The sequence below is a fragment of the Asterias amurensis genome, chromosome 2, assembly GCF_032118995.1.
Source record: "Asterias amurensis chromosome 2, ASM3211899v1".
Classification (NCBI taxonomy): Eukaryota; Metazoa; Echinodermata; class Asteroidea; order Forcipulatida; family Asteriidae; genus Asterias; species Asterias amurensis.
Window position 1 is genome coordinate 16,421,271 of NC_092649.1, and position 22,424 is coordinate 16,443,694.

Genomic DNA, 22,424 nt, shown 5'->3' on the forward strand with positions numbered 1-22,424 from the left:
ACCAATTCAAATGAAAGCATGGTACGTACAGATAGGCAAAAACTCAGCTGAGTGAGATAAAACTTAGAAAATACCTTTGTTCACATGACTGAACGCAACTCAACTGGCCAGAACAAGTCATTTTGTAAAGTCCACAAGTAAATACACCTCTGGACAAAGACAATGTTTGCACGCTGGAGACTGAACATTAAGAATTCCACACAGACAACCACAAACACGCCTGTCATGGATAGGCTAGTCATGTACAGATGTAAAGCTGCAGTAATGAACTGATGATACTGATTACAATGTGTACATTTTAAGTACAGTGTACATATTGTACATGTAGGCCACACTTTTGTTAAAACCATGGTATACATTACAGTACTACAGGTATCAGACATTTTTTTCATTACCTGATTTACAACAGTTGCCAACTCAAGTATATGAGGAACATAATTTTCCCACACAGGAAGTCAAACTTTGTTTATCAATAATTAGACTGTCGTGGTTTAGTTTTCAGAACTCAAGATGGTAAAGGTTGAGTTAAACTTATTCATTGAGAACGATTTCCTCAGAAACTTCTGCCACTAAATCAACTTATTATTTTACGTATCCTAAATACTACATAGCACTTTCGGTAAAATTTTAGAAATATCTGCATGAATTCCTTGTCTGTGCATCAATATTTAGTTCCAGCTCCACTCAAAACACGCATATCTTTCAACATGCTCAGCTCCCTTATAGTAATGACATGAAGTAACATGATTTGCCAGGCCAACTAAATTAACCTGATAGATTTCAGGAGGGAAAAGCACTATTCCTGTTAGTATTACCATGTTGTGCTTCCTGGCACCTTCACCTGCCCTGCTGTGAACAAAGACACATCCCAGCAGGTGCATGTAATTGATTGCCAGTGAAAGAAATCTGGAGAGATCGCCCTACTGTTGGAACTTGGATACACTATGAACATCAGAGGCAAAAAGTGTTTATAATGGATACGTTTTTATCATTACCATACAACATGGTAAACCATTGGACATGCATACTGTCGGACTGCTTCAGGGGATAAACATTGTGTGCAGTAAATCTGGTCATGAATGACAACTGAGACAGATCATGATCATGGATGGATCCTCTCTTTTCAGTCACAAGAGCATGCCTGCATAAGCCTCCATGCCCCCTGGTCATTGCCTTGGTGCTCTTGAAATGCTCCAGGAGAAATTTACAATTTCCTCATAGGGTGCCCTTTACCAAGGAGAAAATGCCTTGGTGCCCTTGCCCTTCCAAAAAAACGAAAAGCACAGGCCTGCATACAAATCTCGTTTTGTCACCAAGAGATCCTTAGGGTCTGAAAACAAAGTCCTTGCTACACCCTTATATTTATATCACTTCAACTTACATTTTGTAAAAACTGTAGTAATAGGTCCTACAGCAAACAAATACATTAAACACTAAATTTTCCCCATTTAAGTGCTTGTTTTCCCACCAGTACTTCAGGATTTGTAATACATGTTGAAAATGTATGATGAAAGTATACAAAGTAGTCTGAGTGTGAAGAAAGTCCAATACAAAATCCTGAAATCGAACAAAATCCTGATAAATTACATGACTGTTTAGCACTATCTAAAGCTAACAACAGACAATTGTCAAATTATCACGCTTCAGGAGTCCCATGCAAATTACAGCATCCTCTTTATGCACTCTGAATGCAGAACAGTCTGAATGCAGAAAGTCTACCAATAAATCAATAAAGTGTTTGGTGAATTTCACTCTGTATTTTCTAAGCCTGCAGGACTATTTACATTTAATCTTGACTTATCATTCCCATTTCATTTCAAACAATTATGTTTGTTTTGGATGTCATGCATCTAGACAGTGACCAGATAAGACATTAAATAATTTGCATATTATATTTCTGTGCAATTTCCTTAATGCACACCTACAGTACTTAGGCCTACTAAAGATGAAATCAGACACATCCTCAACCAATGGGAATCTTTCATTTTATATGGTGGAGGCAGAATGCGTGTTTTTTTTATATGCATGAATCAGTTCATACAAAAGTTAAAGTGTCCAAAGGGGTGATTCGGTGAAGAAATACTGTGTAATCTGAACAGGTACAATGCACACATAATGTACACTTGTCATTGAAAACATGAACCAACATCCATGAAAATTAATTGGAATACAACAACACATAGAGCGTTTAACCTTGTGACAGCCACAGGCAATAAGTTGGTGTGAAAGAAATAGTGTACGCACACAATTGTGAGCGATGCATTATGCTCTTAAGATTCTGATTGTTATTCAAATTGCATTAAGTCTGACTGGAGGCCATTAAAGAGGACTCTTACTTTGGGCCAAACAAAACTAATGTTGTGTTTATGGTAACCCGACCAACTGGATTTTGTTTAGGTCAAGTTGTTGACCTCAAAACATTTTAGGGGGTTATTTTTTACAATTAAAATTAGCCTATTTTATATAATTTTCTCTCCACTTTAAAATTATCACAGACGTGTTCTCTCAAAGTACAAACAACTTTATCATAATCCCCATTATAAACAAAATCCAATCAACTTGGATTTGTTCACAGATACTTATTAGAAACACAGTATTAATTTTGTTCGGCTTTAATAAATTAATGGTAACACTAGGGCAATCAAGTCCATTCCGGTTTGCAATTAAGAACCTACCCTAAAGTCTACACACTCATGTCTAGACTGGCATAGGCGCTAGCAGGATTTCTTCTTAAGAAACCGGCCATAATGGAAAGAGAACTATAGTTTTCATGAAACCATCTTCTATAAACCCAAGTAACCTCTCCTCTCAGTCAATTAATTAAATCCTGAATGAGCACATATTGAGATCACATAATGCGTTGCCTCTTTTGTATCATAATAAAATGTTTTTCAACCAATGCTGTAGTTCTCCATAGCTTTAAAAAAATTATGGATTTAACAAAATACAATATAACCTTCATCCCAATTCATCCAAGTGTGTGAGGAATGTGTGTGTTAACTCATCCATCCTGCCTAAAATCAATTGATATTATGAAGACAAGGTATTGATTCATCTACATTCAAACTTGATTATAATTTCACTATGATAATATTGGCTAACCAACGGGTCAACTTTCTGTTACCTTGACTGCTTGTTTAGAAAAAACTGTGCATTTATTATGAAAAAAAACAACTAATCATAGTAAAACTAAGAATTTTTCTGCCCAAACAGACCCAGCATTTACCTATATTAAATACAATGCAACATCCTAAGGGCTTGAAATGGAATCAAGTTTCAAATCCTTAAATCACCATCATACAATAGAATCATCCAGACAAAGGCAGCCCAAAACGATAATATTATACTCTCTTTTTTACGGCTGTTTTTCCCCCTACATTTTTAAAGGGTTTGACTAGCTTTTCTTCATTTCAGAACCTTGCAGTTTAGCCTGGAGTATCTAAATATTGAAGAGGCTAAATCTAACACTGTGAATGAAACTGGGCAGTGGGTGTACGAAGGGATTGTTCATTTGGAATATCCGCTCAGAGGTTAGATTTCACACTTGGGTTTTGGTTTGGGCTCAAGTGCCGAATGGTCGACCAAAGATACTGAGAGGCACAGGAAGGGCTGAAGTTCGGAGGTTCATGTCCAAATGAGGACGTCACAAGATTAAAAGAAAGGATTGTACATGTGTTAATTGAAATGACTGAGGACCAGATGAAATATCACTGGGAAGTGTTACAAGGGAGAAAGGCAAAGAAAACTCTGATCTCTTGTGTACACAGTTTTACTGTAGTGCATGATAATCAACAATGAGGCCACTTACTGACCAATCAAAGAAACCAACATTTTTTTAAAGGGGAACTAATGTCATACATAGCAGGCATGTATGTGGCTGTTAGTGTATGGAACTATGAAAAAAATGTTCAATGAATTTGCCAATAAATACTTGTGAAGAATATTTTTAAACTTTCATGTTGTAACTATGGAGTGCAACTAGATCTCCAAATAATTCGTCTGATTTTACTCTTGATTTAACAACTAATTCTGCAACAATTATGTGTGTCAAACTTGAAAACAAAACTGAGAAAGATTTAGAAAAAAATTCTGTTTGCTGCCACCACTTGTCATTCGTTTTGACATAAATTTGTATCTAATTTACCGAAATGATAGAAAAACGAGTGAAATAGTGGTGACAGGATAGTGGACACGGAATGTTTTCCCAAACTTCCAAACGATTTGGTGAACTGGCTAGAAACACTCACCTTCATCAGCATCATCTGCCTCAATCTGTATGACCATGTACTGTGGACTAACACTCTCACTTATCTCTTTGGAGTAAGAACTTTCAGTGAAGACGGGCGGGTTGTCGTTAACGTCAATAAGAAAGATCTCAACTTCTGTGGTGTCAAGCTGTGGTTCCATTCCATGATCCGTAGCAGTCACATGGATTGTATAGCTCGACGTTATCTCACGGTCAAGCCATCCACGCGTTTTAATCTCTCCAGTATCCGGGTCGATTTCAAAACTTGCTATGTTATCCATTGAATATGTTATCCTGGCATTTTCTCCGACATCTCCGTCAGTGGCATGAACCTGGACTACAACGAAACCGGCCAGGGCATCTTCTCTCACTTCTGCTCTGTATGGAGATTGGTCAAACACTGGGCGGTATGTGTTGGCGTCTGTAATGTTGATGAACACGAGACACATGCTAGAGAATTCATTATCGGATGCAGTTACGGTCAAGACAAAACGTGGTTCTTGTTTGTAGTCCAGTGGTAGGGCCACTGAAATCATTCCACGGTTGTTCTGGCTGATAATACTGAAGCGATTCCTAGTGTTGCCTGCTGTTATCTGGTAAGAGACGCTGTTACCAATATCGGGGTCGTCTGCGGATACTGTCACAACTGTGAGCCCTGGTGAAGCATCTTCATCAACCCGACCGTAATATTCGTTTTGGGTGAACACAGGGGCATTATCATTGACATCGGTAATTGATACGGCTACTTCAGAGGTCGCTGTTTTGGGCGGAACGCCTTGATCACTTGCAACGACTGTAAACTCATATAATGGGGATACTTCTCTGTCTAGCCTCATGGATGTTGTGATCAAACCATTGTCTGAATTTATAGTAAAGGGTAGAGTCGGGTCTGGTTCTTGAATGCTGTAAGTGATGCGGGCAAATTCACCAGAATCACCATCAAAAGCATTCAGGGTTATGACAGAAAAATCAACTCGAGCATCCTCTCTCACCGAGGTCTGATAAAGGGTGGTTGGAAATCGCGGATAGTTATCATTAACATCTTCAACATTCACTATGACACGCGTGGAGTTAGAACGTGCCGAGCGACCACTGTCCTGTGCTCGTACGACTAACTGATAGGCCTGGGTGTTCTCATAATCTAAATCGGAAATCAGCATAATCTCTCCATTGTAGGTATCAATATTGAAGTGACCCTGACCACCCACCATACTATAGCGGATTTCGGCATTGGAGCCCTCATCCCGGTCTGTTGCAGTTATTGTCTCAATCATGACGTTGCGAGGGGAATCCTCAGCAATTGAAACTTCAAAGATACGCTTCTGGAACTGAGGGTAGTTGTCGTTCTCATCCAAGACAGTCACCAATACCCGAGTGGTTGTATTGAGCGAACCTGGGTTAGTGCCAAGATCTCTGGCTAGAACAAGTAGATTATAATTACCGACAGTTTCACGGTCAAGTCTTGCACGGGTTGTAATGATTCCTGAACGGGCGTTGATATTGAATGCATCATTTGGGGGATCTAGATTCATGATGCTGTAACGAACATCTGAGTTAGATCCAATATCTCCATCGTTCGCGTGTACCTCATGTAACGTTGTTCCAGCCGGTTCGTTTTCCTCGATTTGAATATGGTACTCAGTCTGTTCAAAATCAGGCCTGTGGTCATTTAAATCATCAACTGTGATTTGGAGGAAGGCGGTTGTGCTTCTTGGAGGTGATCCATGGTCGGTGCCGGTGATTTGGAAGAAATGCTCTTCAATACTCTCCCTGTCTAATACTTGTGTTGTCGTTACAGTTCCACTCTCCGGGTCTATACTGAACATGTTCTGACTTCTACCATCACGTTCTGCCACCATTGAATACGTAATCCGTCCTGCTTCTCCAGAGTCCGAGTCTGTAGCAGTGATCGTCAACAGAATATATCCGATGGGCTGCTCCTCGGGAACGTTCACCATGTACATTACTTGGGGAAAGTTCGGGGTGCGATTGCGGCGTGCTTGCCTGCGTGATCTCACAGCACTGATACCTGGCTCAGCTCTTTCTGCTGCTGCTGCTCTTGGAAACATACTTGTCCCAACTGCTCGCAGATCAAGTTGTAGGTTAATCCGCAGCCCAGTCTCGGAGTCACGGCGTCGATGATGATAATAGTGCATACAAGGGGCTGCAAATTGCAGAGTAACAAACACATGTTCTTCATTGGGTCTGTGCAGGCAAAGGGTACTCTTAGATGACACCAGATCACCGCTGCTTTCATTCAACGATAACGCACTGTGCTCCGACTTATGCTTATTCAGTGTGTAATCAACATGGCAATGGGAAGCAGAGCTTGGCAGGAAGTCTTTCATTGAAAGTATTACTTCCTCTGTATTCCAACATGATCCGGTGGGAAAATCCATTACGATGATCTGTTTGTTATGATCCAGGACAACATTTTCATTTATATGTTTGTCTTTTTCTTTGTGTTTCTCCTGTTTCATGTGCTTCAATTTACAATGCCCGCCATGAATATGTATCGTGACGGGCATCTGCACGAAAACCTCCGATGGTCCATTGTCAAATAACGACAAAGTAGTCCTACTTCTTCGGGCTTCAATGTGTAAGAGGAATGGATTTTCATGCAAAGTTGTGCAATTTATATCTTTGTGTAAAGTCAAGATCCCATTGCTTTGATCAAGTCTGACGAGATGTCTTGCTTGTTTTGAAATAAGTGCTGGAGGAATGCTGTACAACCAATGATGTCCATCTCCGAAACTTGCATTAAATATCGGCGTTCTTGGTAATGTCATGTGGGATATGTGTACCGTGAAAGTAGCCCCAAGGGATCCAGGAAAGAAGGCATACACCAAGCACCACAGGAACATGAAACGGGCCATAGTCCGGTGTGGTGCTACACCGCTAGGTCCACAAAGCGTACACAAACCCATCACGGGAACATCGAACGTGCAGCAGACGACCGCCGAGTGAACACCCGTGCACTCGCTGGAGATCCGACGGCGGACAACCGAAGTCTTGCGACGGCGATTTAATCAATTTTAAACGTACTCTAACAACACTGAAACACAGTTACAAACCACAATTCGATGGATAGTCCTACAGAACTGCCTTTCTATGTTGCTGCGGCCATTTTTTGATAAGTAAATCCTCACATGTTGGACGAAATTGTACAAAAAACGGCAGGGATGTTGTCGACAAGTCTCTCCTTCCTACGTAGCTTTTGTGTGTTGTTCAAAATGGCAGAACTGCGGCTGCGCTGAGATGGTAAATGATTGGCATGCTAGCCACATTTCTCATTTCCCTCTGTATGGTACAAATATCAAACGCTAGATGGAAATAATCAACGCATAAAGTAAAGTCATGTATTTTTTCTTGTACAAAATAGTATTTATAACCTTTCTATGTAATATTAGTTATGTGTAGTTTTTTTATATGGTAATATATACGTAATTAGTTACAATTTATGTTATCGTAAGTACGCATCACGGAACAGCCACTTGTGAGATTTGACCAATCAAATTCAACAACAAATACCGTTGCTACAAGAATGTTCATCTCCGCCCACCTGTGTCGTAATACACCTGTATAAAAAGGTACATTTATGTACCATGGTTTACGACTTTGTCCGGATTTTTTTTTTATACTATTATGTGCCCTGCCTGCCGCATAATAGAATGAAAACGAAACCACAAGCAAGAAATACAAAATTACAACAAAATAATTAGTATGATAAACCATGGAGGTGAATATAATTTTACTTAATTTTCAAGTCGTCCAAATAATCAAAAATTAAAACAAAAAGAATAATTAATTGTAGCATTTCAATAATTTATTACAATTATTATTTTAAACCTTGTTTTGTTTTGTCTATTTGGGTTTTTCGTTTTTAATGCATTGAGAAATTAGGGTGAAGTGAACAACTTACATTGGTTTGGTAAAATTGGCAAACAAATTGAAAGATAGATGTGCACCACGTTAAACTAAAACTTCTTTCACATGAAAAATCATTTGAGAGGGGGGACTGTGTTACTTTTTTTACAGGTTGTCCCAATCCAGTACTCGGTCACATATCTTGTTCTCAAACAAGATACATTTGTAAAAGTGGAAAGGAAGAAACTATACAAAGAAAAACGGGACAAAAATACAAAGTGACAGACAAACTAATACTTACTAAAGCCATCCGTTACAAACAAAACTGGGGTGATGACCAACAAAATAAAAGCGACCTCCTTAGTATGTTATTTATTGCTTTAATTTTTTAATCTTGTTAGATTTTTTTCTTTTAGAGAAAAATCAACCCTGACTACTCTCAAACGGGAACGAGAAAATGCCTCCATGAAACGCAAGAGGGCGCTAGATAGATATTACGGTGCGGCTCTGATTTCGATTTCGGATGCCACCGATCACAATATTAAAGATTGTGAAAAACCTCCCGTGATCGTTATCCAGCAGCAAGTGGCTGTTCAATTTTTGCCTAATTATAGATGACGAGGAACTAATCCATTTCATATAACTAATTAATAATGTAGTGGTGAAGTTGCTTCGTGTCGTTATTTAAAAAAGAAGGGGCGGCATAGTTAATTTCTCTCGAATGTTTTGTTTAAACTATAATCAATAGTAAACTTGTGGGAAGCCTAGGGACCTCTTTTGTGTGAGTGTTACAGAATTTACATAATAGACCGATATCAATTTTGTTTCTTCTATTGAATGACAGTCCAAAGCACATTGGGAATCAAATGTGCATGGTTCCTTTCCGCATAGGCCGTGTACTCAACCAATTCATGGTTTTGTGAACTGTCTCCAACTCACAGGCATGATACTTTTACTGGGGCATGGCAACAAAGGCGACTGCCCCCATACCCCCTGGTCAAGCCTTGATGCCCTTGAATGATCCAGTCGAAATTTACAATTTCCTCATATGGTGCCCATTTAAACCAAGGAGAAACTTCCTTGGTGCCCTTGCCTTTTCAAAAATGTAAAACCAAGCATCGGGCTTGCAATATTGACACCTTTTTCTAAATCATGAATGCCATCCTGTTTGTTTTCTTTTCTTGTATGACCATTAATAATTCTACGTGGTTTCTTCACACTAACAAATATTTACCTAACGCTTTTCCTTTGGCTTATTTAAAAAAGATTTTAAAGTGACGCCAGCAGTCTTTAGTTACTCCGGCTTTCCATTTTGTGACGATGATCCAGTGTCCCAGGGCCGCCTTTTTGCATCCACGGCTTCGGCTTAGATAGATTCGGCTTCAGGCTCTCTCGTCTGTGAAGGCATGAGCACGTACGGATACGCAAAGCATGCGCAAAAAACAACCGCGGGGCCAGGCTAGCCTGAGCCGAAGCCGAATCTGGAGTCAGAACTGGCGTCTAAAGAGAGCAGTGAGTCGAAGCCGTGGTTTCGAAAAGGGCCTACGTCTGAGGATTATTGAGAAGTTTTTGTGAGACAGCGCCCTCCTTTGGCAGCAAAACTTTTTTGGCAGATGTCTTTTTGTCCGAACAATGAGAAAAATGGCCGCTCGTTCAGGGCGTAAGCAGTTCTTGCTGTGGAAAAAGGACCGTAAATCCACCCTTCATCGAGACGTTTGGAATAGTACCCACTCATATTTCTAATAGATTGGAGTCGTAGGCTTATTTTGAGTGGCTAAAAGGTAAGTTGGAGTCTGACTTTCGTAGTTTGACATGCAGGGAATCCGTTGATAACAAAAATGTATCAATAATCGATAATGTAGTTGAGAATTCTTTTAATAAATGGAAAGTAATGTTATTGTTTAATATTTATCAAAAGTAAGAGAAGACGAGAAGACGATTGAGGGGGGTTGTTTGGAAGGTTTGATAAAGGAAGCTGGACCATGCGTGACGGTCAGATAATGTTCTAGGTAAATGCATGCATGGGAATGAGTTAAATAGTTTGTTTATTAGATTATCTTCCTGCCAAGCTCAAGCAAGGCAAGGGAACTTGTGCTTTTGGCAATCAAACTCTCAACGCACTGACTGGGGGGGGGGGGGGGGCAGACAAATGACAATCAAACTCCCACCGCACTGGGGAGGGGGGGGGGGGGGGGACACAGACAACTCTCTTACAAACATTGGTTTAACGTCTATGATTATGAATTGCACATATAAAGACATTGTGATTCAGTAACTAGACAGCAATACATATTCTAGTCATTTTGAAATCAGCTGTTATTGTTACTGTTAGCTTGGGGGACTCAAACCCACAACCTTGTGATTGCAACTTCAAGTCCTGCAGTCTAACCACTGGACCACGATGACCGTTCACTACATGATGAATGATCTACAGACTAAATGAAGTAACATGGGCTTTTGTTTTTCTTTGGCTTCATGAATCCTTTGGTTTTGAATTCAGGTAAGAATTCAAAAACAAAGTAAAGGGCCACAAAACATTTGTTAAGATGGACTGGAGGAGTAAACTGAAAAAATAAATGTCTCCCCTTATAATGATTTTGTTCGTGTGTCAAGTTATTTATTAAATTTAAAAAAACTAACTAATAATTGAATCTAAATAAGTATATCAATACCATACTACCATCACATTAGTTAAAACTATTTCAATGGTTGTACCTTAAACAAAAAGCACCTGAAAGTGTTTGGTATTAAAGTGAATTGAATGCAGATACTGCAATTTTTTAGAATTTATTAGAATGATTAATTTTTAAATTAGTCACGGTTCGATGTTAGTCTCATTCATCAATATTAAAATTGACAGATTGACATAAAAGTAAGGTGACTTTATGATGGAGATTTGAGAAGGTACAAATCAACTCAAACTAGAAGTTAGGTGTAAACAAACACAAAGCTGCACTTAATAGGCTTTAAAGTGGAAAGTAGAACTGTTATAGATCTTGTCATAACCTCGTTGGGATTTCATGTCTCATACTGTCCTGGTTACACAAATGAAAACTGTTAGCAATTTGATCTTGTTTAAAATAGATTCCCTTTTGATTAATAATTTACAATAGATGGCAAGTTCTGGTGTGTATTCAAGTCCTGCAATCTCGCATCTAGACCTTCTAAACTTTACTGATGAGGAGTTTGATGCTGTGCTTCAATTACTAGGTACAAAGGTAAGATCTTACTGCGAGTTGAGTAAAGAACAGAGTAGTTGCTATCTCATTTACTTAACTAAATCTTAAAACTCATTTATCTGTTTTTGTATTTGATTATAAAAAAAATATTACCTTTTGATTGATTTTGAGTCCCATCGTATTTCATCATATCATTTTAATTTCATTCCATTAGTTTTAATTTGCAATTTTGTATCACCGATTCACATTTTTGTATGTAAAGTTGGGAATATTTCTTTAAGTTCCAATGAGGTTGCTTTTCAAGAAATTAGGATTAGCTGACCATGTAAACTACTTACCAACCAAAAGGACCCATAGTACAAAAATAGTTAATGGCCTGATTTTTCTACCCATCATTTGATATTTGGTGTTTCCTGTTATAACATGTATTTTGCTCAATACCACATTTACACAGGGAGGCCTTTATTCACTCCACCAGAATATTAAAAGAAATGTTCTATAGCACAATTTTTTTCTTTTTCATATACTTCGACAGTGGACACTGGTTAAAGTTTTATGTAAAAGAAAAGTGGAAACAATATTTGTAAAAGCTGTGTTTACTGCCAACCAGGAAGTGCAAACCAAAGAAACCATTGAGACTCTTACGTGAAGGCCTTCTTTGTCTTTGACTAAAAAGTACAATAAATAAAATCAGTTTAATTTTGTGATTGATTGGGGTCAAGTAAGTGGTATTGTTTCCTGTGAACAGTTTCAGTTTTACACATGTTAGGGGCCGCCATTCAGGTTTCAGATTAATCAGAGATATATCTTTTCCCAATTGTTTGTGTAATTTAGACCTTTTGTGACATGTTTGGCTTTATATCAATTATTACAAATTATACGTTGAAATGATTCACACTTCCTTTGCTGAAGAATGCATAGTTAATCTCATGGGTGGGTGTACTGTATGACACAGGTTAATCTATAAATAAATACATTGGTCATATAACACAAATTTTGATTCACTTCTACATCATTACAATCTCTTGTAAATAATTTACAACAGAAATTACAGGTATAAAGGATTAAGTTGGCTATATAACCGTGTGACGAAGTTCCTTGGAACTAGGTGGGCAGCAGTAGGATCGCAAACTGTTTCTTCAGTCTTTTTGATGTCTCTTTAAAAAGATTCCTTTTAACAGTTTGACTATTTGTATCACTTTGAAGTTTGACTAATATCTAAATTCAGACAACTGGACAGGTGTTCACCATCAAAACTGAGTAATTAGGCATAGAATTAATTGTGCGTTAAAAGACACACTAATTACCGTACTAGAATAGATTGAATTGACTGCAAAGGCTGCAAACATATTTGTAAATTTTTTTTTGCAAATGTTTAATTGCAATCCTTATTAGGTTGGACTGGATTTCCAAATGAACATTTTGGCCTTTTTCACAATGTATTTCAAATTCCCTGTGAGGCCCCAGGACTTGTTTTAACCAACCAATATCCCACCTCACTTTCCCACTGTCCCCCGCCGAGGTCCCTATTCAAAAGGGTTCCGGCTGCACATTAAAAAAAATTACCCTGGGGTTTTAAAGCTTACCCCTACTCTTGAGCAGGGGTGGCTTTTCCCTGGGGTATGCTTGGGCAGACTGGGGAGGGGGGCAGAGTAAAGGATCATAGTGTAAAAAGGCCAGCCATTATTCCCTGGGCAATCCAAGGGAACATAGTAGTGAGAAAAGGGCTTCACACTTGGGTGTGTTACACAAATGTTTGAATAAATTTGACATAATGTTCCATGTACGTATGTATCCTGCAGACTTTGAGCACCACACTCAACTGTATTTGATTGAATTTACCATGAAAATTAGATTTTAACACATGATTCAGGCACACCTTGTGTACTTTAAACAGCAAGTCATGAAGTTCCAGTGGAAACCCGGTCAAGTTTGAGCCACATCTAGTGTAGGCTAGAAAAATTTATCAAATGTTTTTTAATATTCCTAAACTGCACTTCAACACCAGATTAAAAATGTGTAAAGTTTTTACAGGTGAAATTACTATTTACTGGTTTACAGGTTGTAACTGTCTTATAATGTAAATGGCTTCTGTTCCGATATTCAAAAATAATTTGTAGTCATGCCCACACCCTGCGTTTGTTGCCCCTGTATCATCATCAAGTCGTGGGTGTATGGGTGTCGAATCTGTCCAGCCCCTCTACACAAGCCCCCCAATAAATCCCCCATAAAACCTGTCGTTAAATTTAGGAATGAATCACATCCCCCCATCCCTTCCAACCATGAGCCGCAATGTAAAAAGTCCCTTCCTCTTCGAGGAAGTTTGTCAGCACAAAATACAGCGGCGTGTTTGTACGAGAGGCAGAGTGTGACCTCACCGCTTGATCGTGGTGATTTTTTCATCACCCCTCTGCTCGGCACGAAAAGGTCAGCTCCGCTCATCACCAGAAATAAAAGTCAATTTCCTGGAGTAGCGGTTTCTACTTGTTTAGGATTAAATAGTCTAGAACACAAGCAACCTGAAACCGTTTGTATTTTGTGAAGAATCCTGCGGTAACTGTGGAGATATTTGAGCCGTCAGAGTCACTGTGTGATCTATTTTTTTGGATGTGATTTTTGCCTGGTTCATGTGGTTTAAAGCTCCTTTAACATGGTTCTGAATGAGGGGCAAGGAATGGTAAGAGAAAGTCTTTATCTTGATTTTGATTAATTTGATTCAAGCTGACAATTTCTTTATTTTACATTGTATTTCTTAGTGGATGTAACAAATTGAGTCTGTTCAAACATGCAAAGTTACAAACCCTGCAATTTTTTAGCAGTATTTTGTTCTGTCTTTTGAGTCTAACATTTTCAAAACATAATGTGTCCATCACAGCTAGGAGTAAATTGATGATTTGTTTCTTTGTTGATTGTATTTCATCAAGGATAGAGAACAAAACCAAACGAAAACCTTGCTGAGCTAAAGAATAAAACATTTTTTGAGAAACTTGATTTTATGGATCAACGTGTAATAAGCTTTTAAATATGTTTTCCAAAACTGCTCAGTGACAATGGTTAAAATTAATTGAGCTGGGAATGAGATGTAGCAGGAATTTCTTCATCCCTGTGAATGTGATGACAGACTCGGTGTTAGTGGCCCTTGTCCGTTATGTTTTCCATATGATGAGGGTATGCAGCTCACAACTACATATCACAAAATAGTTCAAGTTATAAATAATGTGGATGATGGTGAGATGAGGTATAGTTTGAAACATTCAGTGTGGTTAAAGCCAGTGGACACTTTCGGTTAACAGTATTGTCCAAGGCCCACACTTCGTGTATCACAACTTATATATAAAATAACAAACCTGTGATAATCTAGGCTCAATCTGCCATCGGAGTCGGGAGAAAATAATGGGAAAACCCACCCTTGTTTCCGCACGTTTCGCTGTGTCATGACATGTGTTTACTATAAATCCGTAATTCTCGATGTCGAGAATTGATAATTGTTTTAATGTTTTCTCAAAAAGTAAAGCATTTCATGGAATACTATTTCAAGAGAAGTCTTTAACCATTACCTTCTGTAAACCCTGTAAGTTATTTGTAAATCTGTGAACTTTTATTTTTGTTTCTGTTCCGAAAGTGTATAATGGCTTTAACATTTAAAACACATTATTAATTGTCATTGTTTTGATTTATTCCTGATAGGAACAAAGCTCAGTTTTGCTAATTGGATTATTGAAATCAAGGCATTAGTTTTTGTTGTTTGTTTTGTTTTAATAACCTTTTTGTTTTAAAGAGGTTTTATAATTTTTTTTTTCGTATTACGTGTTGCTTTTTAAGCGCCTAGAGGCCTAGCAAAATAAATTTACTATTACCATTATTTAGCCTATTACTGAAATGTTGTAGTGTGGAAAGGCCTTGAAAGTATGCATCATGTGTATATCTTTAACAACAGACTGTGCCAGTATTGAAGACTGTCTGACTTTACTGCCTAATGACAGCCTCTCTGACCATCCCAGAGACTGATCATAACAACCACCACATTCCTAGGCAACCCCATCAATGACAATTACTTTTAGTTCCTGTCTGATTTTCCACATGTTACTCATTTCAATGACATGGAAGAATCGTCTACTATACCTGCATGTACCTGTTGCTGTACTTGTGAAAACAGTTTTGCAACGCAATGTTGTACAACTTGTTTCGCCGTTTATTGAGAAAGCAGTTGTTTAATAAATCCCCCTTATTTATTTACCCCTTAAAGGGAAGGTACAGGGTTTGGTAATTACTCAAAACAAATATTAACTCAAAAACTGACTTGGTAATGAGCAACGGAGAGCTGTTGATATAAAACATTGTGAGAAACGGCTCCCTCTGAAGTAATGTAGATTTTGAGAAAGAGACCTGTAATATCTCACTAAAATATTAAAAGACTTCTAGCCAGAAGTCTTTTATTCCTACCTGAAAGCACACAAACCATCCAACAAGGATGTTTTTTCTTTTATCATTTCTTCAGAACTTTGATGACCAATTGAGCCCACATTTTTACCTTTAATGAGACTCACACAAACATTTGGCAGTGCAGAAACTGAGCAGATAACTTATTCACATTAAGATATGATGCACTGTCTCACCCAACACCAACACATTAAAGAATGTGCCACGCCTTCTTTGTTCTTTCACTATTTTGACGGATGGGCAATAAACAGCAAGACAAAAGTCTAGACAACTGTCTGAGTGCTTCCAAACGCGCAGGGATTTGTTTTCTTCCTCCATGGTCTGACAACGTTGCGTGTCTAGTTTCAGCCACTATGGGCATCACACAAATCCGTTAAAGTATTATTTGTATGAAGGATTGTTGAAAACAGATGAAACATTAGAAACAAATATAGCAATATTGTATTTAAATCTTATTTTTAGCTAAAAGGGACATTCTAAAACTAATATAAGAGGTCCCGGTTTCTTAGGAAAACAATTTGATTGTTAAAGGAACGTTACAGAATTGGTAAAAAAACAATAATCGTGAAGATCACATACTTACATAAAACTTACACGGTCTAATGATGATGATAGTTGAAAACATCACTCAAAATATATCTGTATGAAATGTCATATTTGGTGAGAAATAAATAATCAAACTTCGGGTTGGAGTTTTATCGCTCAGTGAGCGTTTTATTCATTTTTACTTTGGCATCGATGCAATGCAAAATTTGTAATCAGTTTTTCACTATTCTCTCGTGATGATGGCTGATCGATCTCAAACTTCTACAGGTTTGTCAGTTTATGTATATGGTGGATTGCATAAAGTGCTTACACTGCCAGCAACTGTTTTGTTAGCAAAAACCAATTCTGTAATGTTCCATTAAATATAAATGGTTTGTTTCTGATAAAGTTACAAGAAAAATACTGAGTAACACTAACAGAAACATTTGTTGTAAGAAGCCAACTTTAGATTGAAACTCAAGTTTCAGATTCTATTTTACATAGAACTGTCCTGTTGGACAGTGAAGTCATAGTTGTTCTTGTTTAAAGGGCACTGGACATGTTTTGTAACAACTCAAAACTATATATTTGCGTAAAACAAACTTGCTCATTAGCAACGGACTGCTGTTGATAGTATAAAACATTTTGAGAAATGACTCCCTCGGCTCTGAAGTAACGGTAGTTTTTAAGAACAAGGTTATTTCTCACCAAAACGATTGAATCTGACAAAGACTTGAAGCCTTTTTCAGGCATCTGAAAGCACACAAATTTGTGCAACTAGGGTGTTTTTTCTTTCATTATTTTCTTAAAGCTGCGATAACCAATTAAGCCAAATTTTCACAGATTTTATATTTTATGCAAATGTTCGGATGCACCAAGTGTTCTTTCAAATAAAGTGAAATGGAGTTTCAAGTAAGAAGCCATGTCTAAGGGTGGCTCTCATAAGCTCCAACAAGTATAGCTTTGCAGGAACATCCACATTCAAAGACATCTCCAGAATGACCTTGCTCAAGCTGGAGAATGAGGATTTTAGAAACATTAACTTTTAAAGGCCTCCATCTTAATACTTTTCTGAACTCTTCTTTCTCACCAGGAGCTTGAAGACACAGCCCGTGTTTTCCAAGATGCCATTCACAAGCTCCAGCATGAGTACAAGCGTCTGAGTCATATTCAGTACTCAGACGAGGAGGAAGATGGAGGCTCGTTTGCAACATCGGAACAGAAACTCAACAAGTTGTGCGTCCGCAACCGCAAATGTTTGTCAAGGGTAGGTTTGCCCCCTGACCCCCCCCCTCAAAAAAAAAAAGTTTAAACAAAATACAATTTATAAGAGTGGTTTTTGGAAAAAGAGTTATGCTGAAGTCAAACTTGCTCTACAACAGGTCCCATTCGCATTTGGATTAATCTTTTGAGACATGATGTACAACCAATAAGAAAAAAACAGTTGGAACATCTGATATTTATTAGCATGATTTAAGAGGATGTGTGTTTTTAAAACAAAGATAAAGCAATATTGCAATATGAATGGATTTTTGCAATGATGTTGAAACTGAAAGATAAATCTTTGTGAAATTTGTTTACCCACTATCATGTCTACTACAAGGATCTGAAAGCAATGTCTAAATTTATAGTGAAGACTGTTACTTTAGTAATTTGATGCTTTTAATTGTAATGAGTACATGTGAATACTTTGTTACAGTTGATGGCAGTGGAATGGGAAGCGGAGAAGAAGTCAGAGTCTAGTTCTGAGTTGAGTTCTGAGATCAGCTCCGACGACCTGACCGACCAACAGGATTCAGACTGCTCCGAGAACTCCTCAGAATGTTCAAGCTGCCTCAGCCACAAGAGGGACACGCAGACGTTTGCCGAGTTGGAGTCTATCAGTGAGGAGGAGGTGCCTGAGGGACAGAGACCCACCGATCTGGAATCCTGCCGAGACTTCGTCCAGAGTCTCGCCGCTCAGGTGGAAGCCATGCAGGAGGCCATTCGCAAGAGCAAAGAGAGCATCCTGGAAGTGTCGGACAACAAGAAAGCCTGCGTGCGCAATAAGCACAGCTCCAAGAAGAAACTGCGCGTCGGGAGCGACGTTTATTCAGACGTGGCGGAGGAAGAGCCTCCGATACCAGACTACGTGTACAGTCTGAATGGCTCTGGGATGGAGGATGACGGCAGCTATGAGACTCCCATGAAGTGCAGGGAGAAAGCTCAGAATGGGTCGGTCCTCCACAATAACAACCATCATCATCATCACAACCACCATCAGAGTAGCCTGAATAACAGCCTGGATCAATCCGAGTACGAGGAGGTATTGAGGGTACCACGCCGCCATCACAGCAGACCGGAGTCCAGTCAGAATTACATGGCCGTCTCCTCCATGTATATAAACACTGAACTCCCCATGAGCAACTTGTTGAGAACTGATGATAATAACCATAAGGTCAGCCAGAAAAAAACAACCGTGGATGACACGGCGATTTATGAGTTTCCACCGGCGGAAGATTGCTCAGAAATCGGTGAGGATTGTGGTAGCAGTTTGAGGGGAAGTCTGTCATCCAATAACCACGATGACATCATTTACAAATATGATGGACCGATTGTTTTCGGCTCCACTGACACCAGCGAGGTTGTACACATCGAGGAGAGGGACAGTGTAAAGAAATGGGATCCGGTAAGTAAGTTCAACTTCAACTCTGAACTACATGGTAATGCATCACTTCTTTTCTGTTTGCAGGAAATATTGATAAAACTATTGATTAATAAGGAAATTTAACAATTAACAAGGATTGTGTCGTGGCCGAGTGGTTTAAAGCATCAAATTTAAGTTCTGCTGTCAAGTCATCAGAGTGTGTGTTTAAATCCCGGTCATGACACTTGTGTCCTAGGGAAAGATGCTTACTTTATTATTTGCTTCTCTTCACCAAGTGGTATACCTGCAAGTATTACTTAAAAGAGGTTGATATTGATAAAGCCTTTGGAGCGCTATGTTTGCCCGGGGTTGTACATGTATAATCCCCAGGGAGCTGGGCCCAATGACATTGACACTAATGTGAGGCACATTGAAACATTGTTGTAAAATGCACTATATAAGTATATATTTTAAATTATTACATAAATGTGCAGAAAAACACACACTGAATAAAGTTAGGTGTACTAAAAGGCAGTGGACACTAATGAAAATTACTCTAAATAATTATTAGCATAAAACCTTATTTGGTAACAAGTAATGGAGAGCTGTTGATAGTATAAAACATTGTGAAAAACGGCTCCCTCTGAAGTGACGTAGTTTTCGAGAAAGAAGTAATTTTCCGCGAATTTGATTTTGAGACCTCAGATTTAGAATTTGAGGTCTCGAAATCAAGCATCTGAAAGCACATAACTTTGTGTGACAAGGTGTTTTTTTCTTTCATTATTATAACGCAACTCCGACCACTGATTTAACTCAAACTTTCACAGGTTTTTTATTTTATGTATTTGTTGAGATACACCAAATGTAGGACTGGTCTTTGACATTTACCAATAGTGTCCAATGTCTTTAAGAAGGCTGTTCATGTACTACCCAGCCATGCGATGATTGTGATTCCTGGCAAGAATCATAACAAATTAAACTATACTAAATTAGGATCAGATTGACCCTAGATTTGTTTTTAAAATCAAGATAACATTTGAAGACAGCTTGGCCTAATGTTGTCCTTTCTTTTTAAGTGCATCTTACAGTACAGTTTGATTGTACCTGTTTTTAATCTGAGATAAAAAACCAAAACAAAGCTTACTAATAAGTCTCGTAGTCTTTTGCTTATTAAAAGCAATTTTAATTTGATCCTTCCTTAATAACGGATATTGTTTTCAGAAAAACAGAAAAGGTTGCTGTACCCAAATGACAGATTTCTGACACCTTTTTCACTGTAGAACTGGATGACTGGTCTAGTCATGCTTTTTACCCTTGGCCATTTTCAGTAACTTCCTGTGGGCAAAGCGTCCTACTTATAGGATGGCTTTAATACAAGCCCCCCCCCTTTCTTAAAAGTGTTTGATACCTTTTAAAGGGTAAAGTCTCAAATCTCAGTATAGAAGCCAAAGTTGCGCGCAGCCGCGCATTTCTGACAGCTGTTTTAAGAAGTTGGTTTATTTTAAAAACTTAATCCAGAACAGTTTTACCCCGGAAGCATTTCATTGCTGGTGGGAATGTTTCTTTTTGTCAAAGTGACTTGCGCATGTTGTGGCACTTTGTTTTAACAGCTTCATGTACTTCCTTTCCTACAATCTCCCAGATGGTTCTTTCTAAACATGATTGATGGTGGTTTAAGCTGTGAATGTGTATGGGAGGTAGGGGAGGGGGTTTAGGCTGGATACATGAATCCCGGTTCATACTTCTTGAGAATGAGAAGGCAAAGCGAATTTTGAAGGCACGGTGTTCGCAGTGAATGTTTCGCATGAGTTGAGCCCATTTCAACTGTTGCAAATTATCCGTTTCGAATTTGTGACCTCAAAATTTGTATCGCATTCGCATTCGAGGAAGTATGAACCGGCTTAACTGCGAGGCAACAGAAGCATTTTCCAATTATGCCCCTGGCCACTGCCTTGTTGCCCCCTTGTGAAATGTTCCAGATGCTCATTCTCCTCACAACCTTCCGTTTAAAGTTTGCAAAGTATTATACTTGGGGGGCCAATGCTTGGTACTTTCAAAGACATTGAGAACTAAATGTTATTACTTGCATTGTGGATTTGGCAAATCTGAAATCGCTGAGGATATTCAAATGAAACGCTTGCTCCGTGTGGGTTCAGGTAATGCAGTAATTCTTCCTACTGTTGCCCTTGGAATTTTGTTTTAACTTTCACTATATAGCCTGAAAATAAATACTTCACCATGCATAGGGTGGGGGGGGGGGGTACTGAGTAAAGTTTCCCTACTTTTTTTTCTGGGGACCAAATATTATGACTGCTGATGATTAACAAACCCATCTACTAATAAATCCACCTTGAGTCTTCAAATTGCAGTGTCATTATCGCTCATCCAGCATTTGGATGTTGCAAGGTTAAGATTGTGAAAAACTTTATTTTCTGTATCAAGGCCTGTTCATACTATGCATAGTGCATGTATACGTTTCAATCTGCATTTTAAAGATAAGGTTAAGGTTTAATTTAAAAGCTACTATGTATTAACTACATCCGTAGTGTATTCGTTACCCTAAGATCGGTGAAGTTTATCTGCCACAGTGAGGTGGTTTGAAAGAGAGCTTGACTTCATATGCGTTCATTAGCAGTAATTACATACAGAAGCATGAGGAGTACTCTCTTTTTGTCTTAAAATAGTTTTTAGTCTTAAAATAGTTTAAAGACACATAGGCTAAAACACTTTACACGCCAGTTGATAGAACAAATTGGACACACAAAAGTTGTACAGTATGTTGGTTGTTAACCCCCCCCCCTAAAACAAAATAATATCAAAGAGTGAAGAACAAAACTTTTTCTTTTTTAACTTTAAATATTTTATAACTAAGATCCAATTCATAAGGAAATGAAGATACCATATGAAAACCCCCTAGATTGCAGAGTAGGGCTTTACATCCCAAAGATAAATGAATGTAAGTAGGCTTCCCCTCGTACTCAGAAGCTTTCACACTTTGTGCTCATAGTTTAGGTTTTGTTTCAACAGCCTATCACATCCATATATATACTGTTGGTACTTTGCACACATACAGTACATCATAAATTCACTTTCTTTCTATTAAATTACTTTCTAAGAGGCAAACTTTTCCTGATTGTTTTTTTTCTTTCTGGGAACAAGCGATTAGTTTCAGTGTCATTTTCCTTGTTGCTTAATTTGAATCTGCAGTATAGTACAGTCTGTACCAAGTTGTCTTTTAATACAGAATATATTGTCTCACTGTATATGTACTAAACAATTGAAAGGCATTGGGTTATCCAGTCAAGTTGAATCTTTTAAAACTTTCATTTTAAACGTTTCAACTTTGATACTTGAGGACAAATAATTTGTGTATTTCAGAGGATTTCTTTACTTGCAATGTACTTTTTTGTTTCCACATTTGTGATGGATTTCACCTAATGTATGAAATAGATAATAAAAAAATACATGAGTCTTATAGAATGCGGGTTTTGGATTGCATAACTCCAGCTGTTTACATAGTAAAATTCTAGACTCAAATTTA

General features: G+C 38.2%; 3 protein-coding genes across 7 annotated transcripts in view; 1 reads left to right on the forward strand and 2 right to left on the reverse strand.

Moving 5' to 3' along the window:
* Positions 1-7,447, reverse strand: part of LOC139934119 (cadherin EGF LAG seven-pass G-type receptor 2-like) — a 125,825-nt gene extending 118,378 nt beyond the window's left edge. For all 3 annotated transcript variants that reach the window (XM_071928408.1, XM_071928406.1, XM_071928407.1), the window contains exon 1: positions 4,248-7,447. In XM_071928408.1, the coding sequence (XP_071784509.1) occupies positions 4,248-7,173 (2,926 nt within the window). In that variant the 5' untranslated portion in view covers positions 7,174-7,447. The remainder of the gene's footprint in view (positions 1-4,247) is intronic.
* The window catches only part of LOC139934123 (mitochondrial substrate carrier family protein ucpB-like), a 62,183-nt gene continuing 43,436 nt past the window's right edge, over positions 3,678-22,424 (reverse strand). The window contains exon 7 of the transcript XR_011785696.1: positions 3,678-3,688. The gene's annotated coding sequence lies outside the window, so the exon portion shown is untranslated. The remainder of the gene's footprint in view (positions 3,689-22,424) is intronic.
* LOC139934121 (uncharacterized) overlaps positions 9,756-22,424 on the forward strand; it is a 37,316-nt gene continuing 24,647 nt past the window's right edge. For 2 of the 3 annotated variants that reach the window (XM_071928409.1, XM_071928410.1), the window contains exons 1-4: positions 9,756-9,894; positions 11,227-11,331; positions 17,351-17,524; positions 17,957-18,925. In XM_071928409.1, coding sequence (XP_071784510.1) covers positions 11,227-11,331; positions 17,351-17,524; positions 17,957-18,925 — 1,248 coding nt within the window. In that variant the 5' untranslated portion in view covers positions 9,756-9,894. Of the gene's footprint in view, positions 9,895-11,226; positions 11,332-13,688; positions 13,970-17,350; positions 17,525-17,956; positions 18,926-22,424 lie in introns of those variants that run through there. The other variant, XM_071928412.1, reaches the window with a different exon arrangement.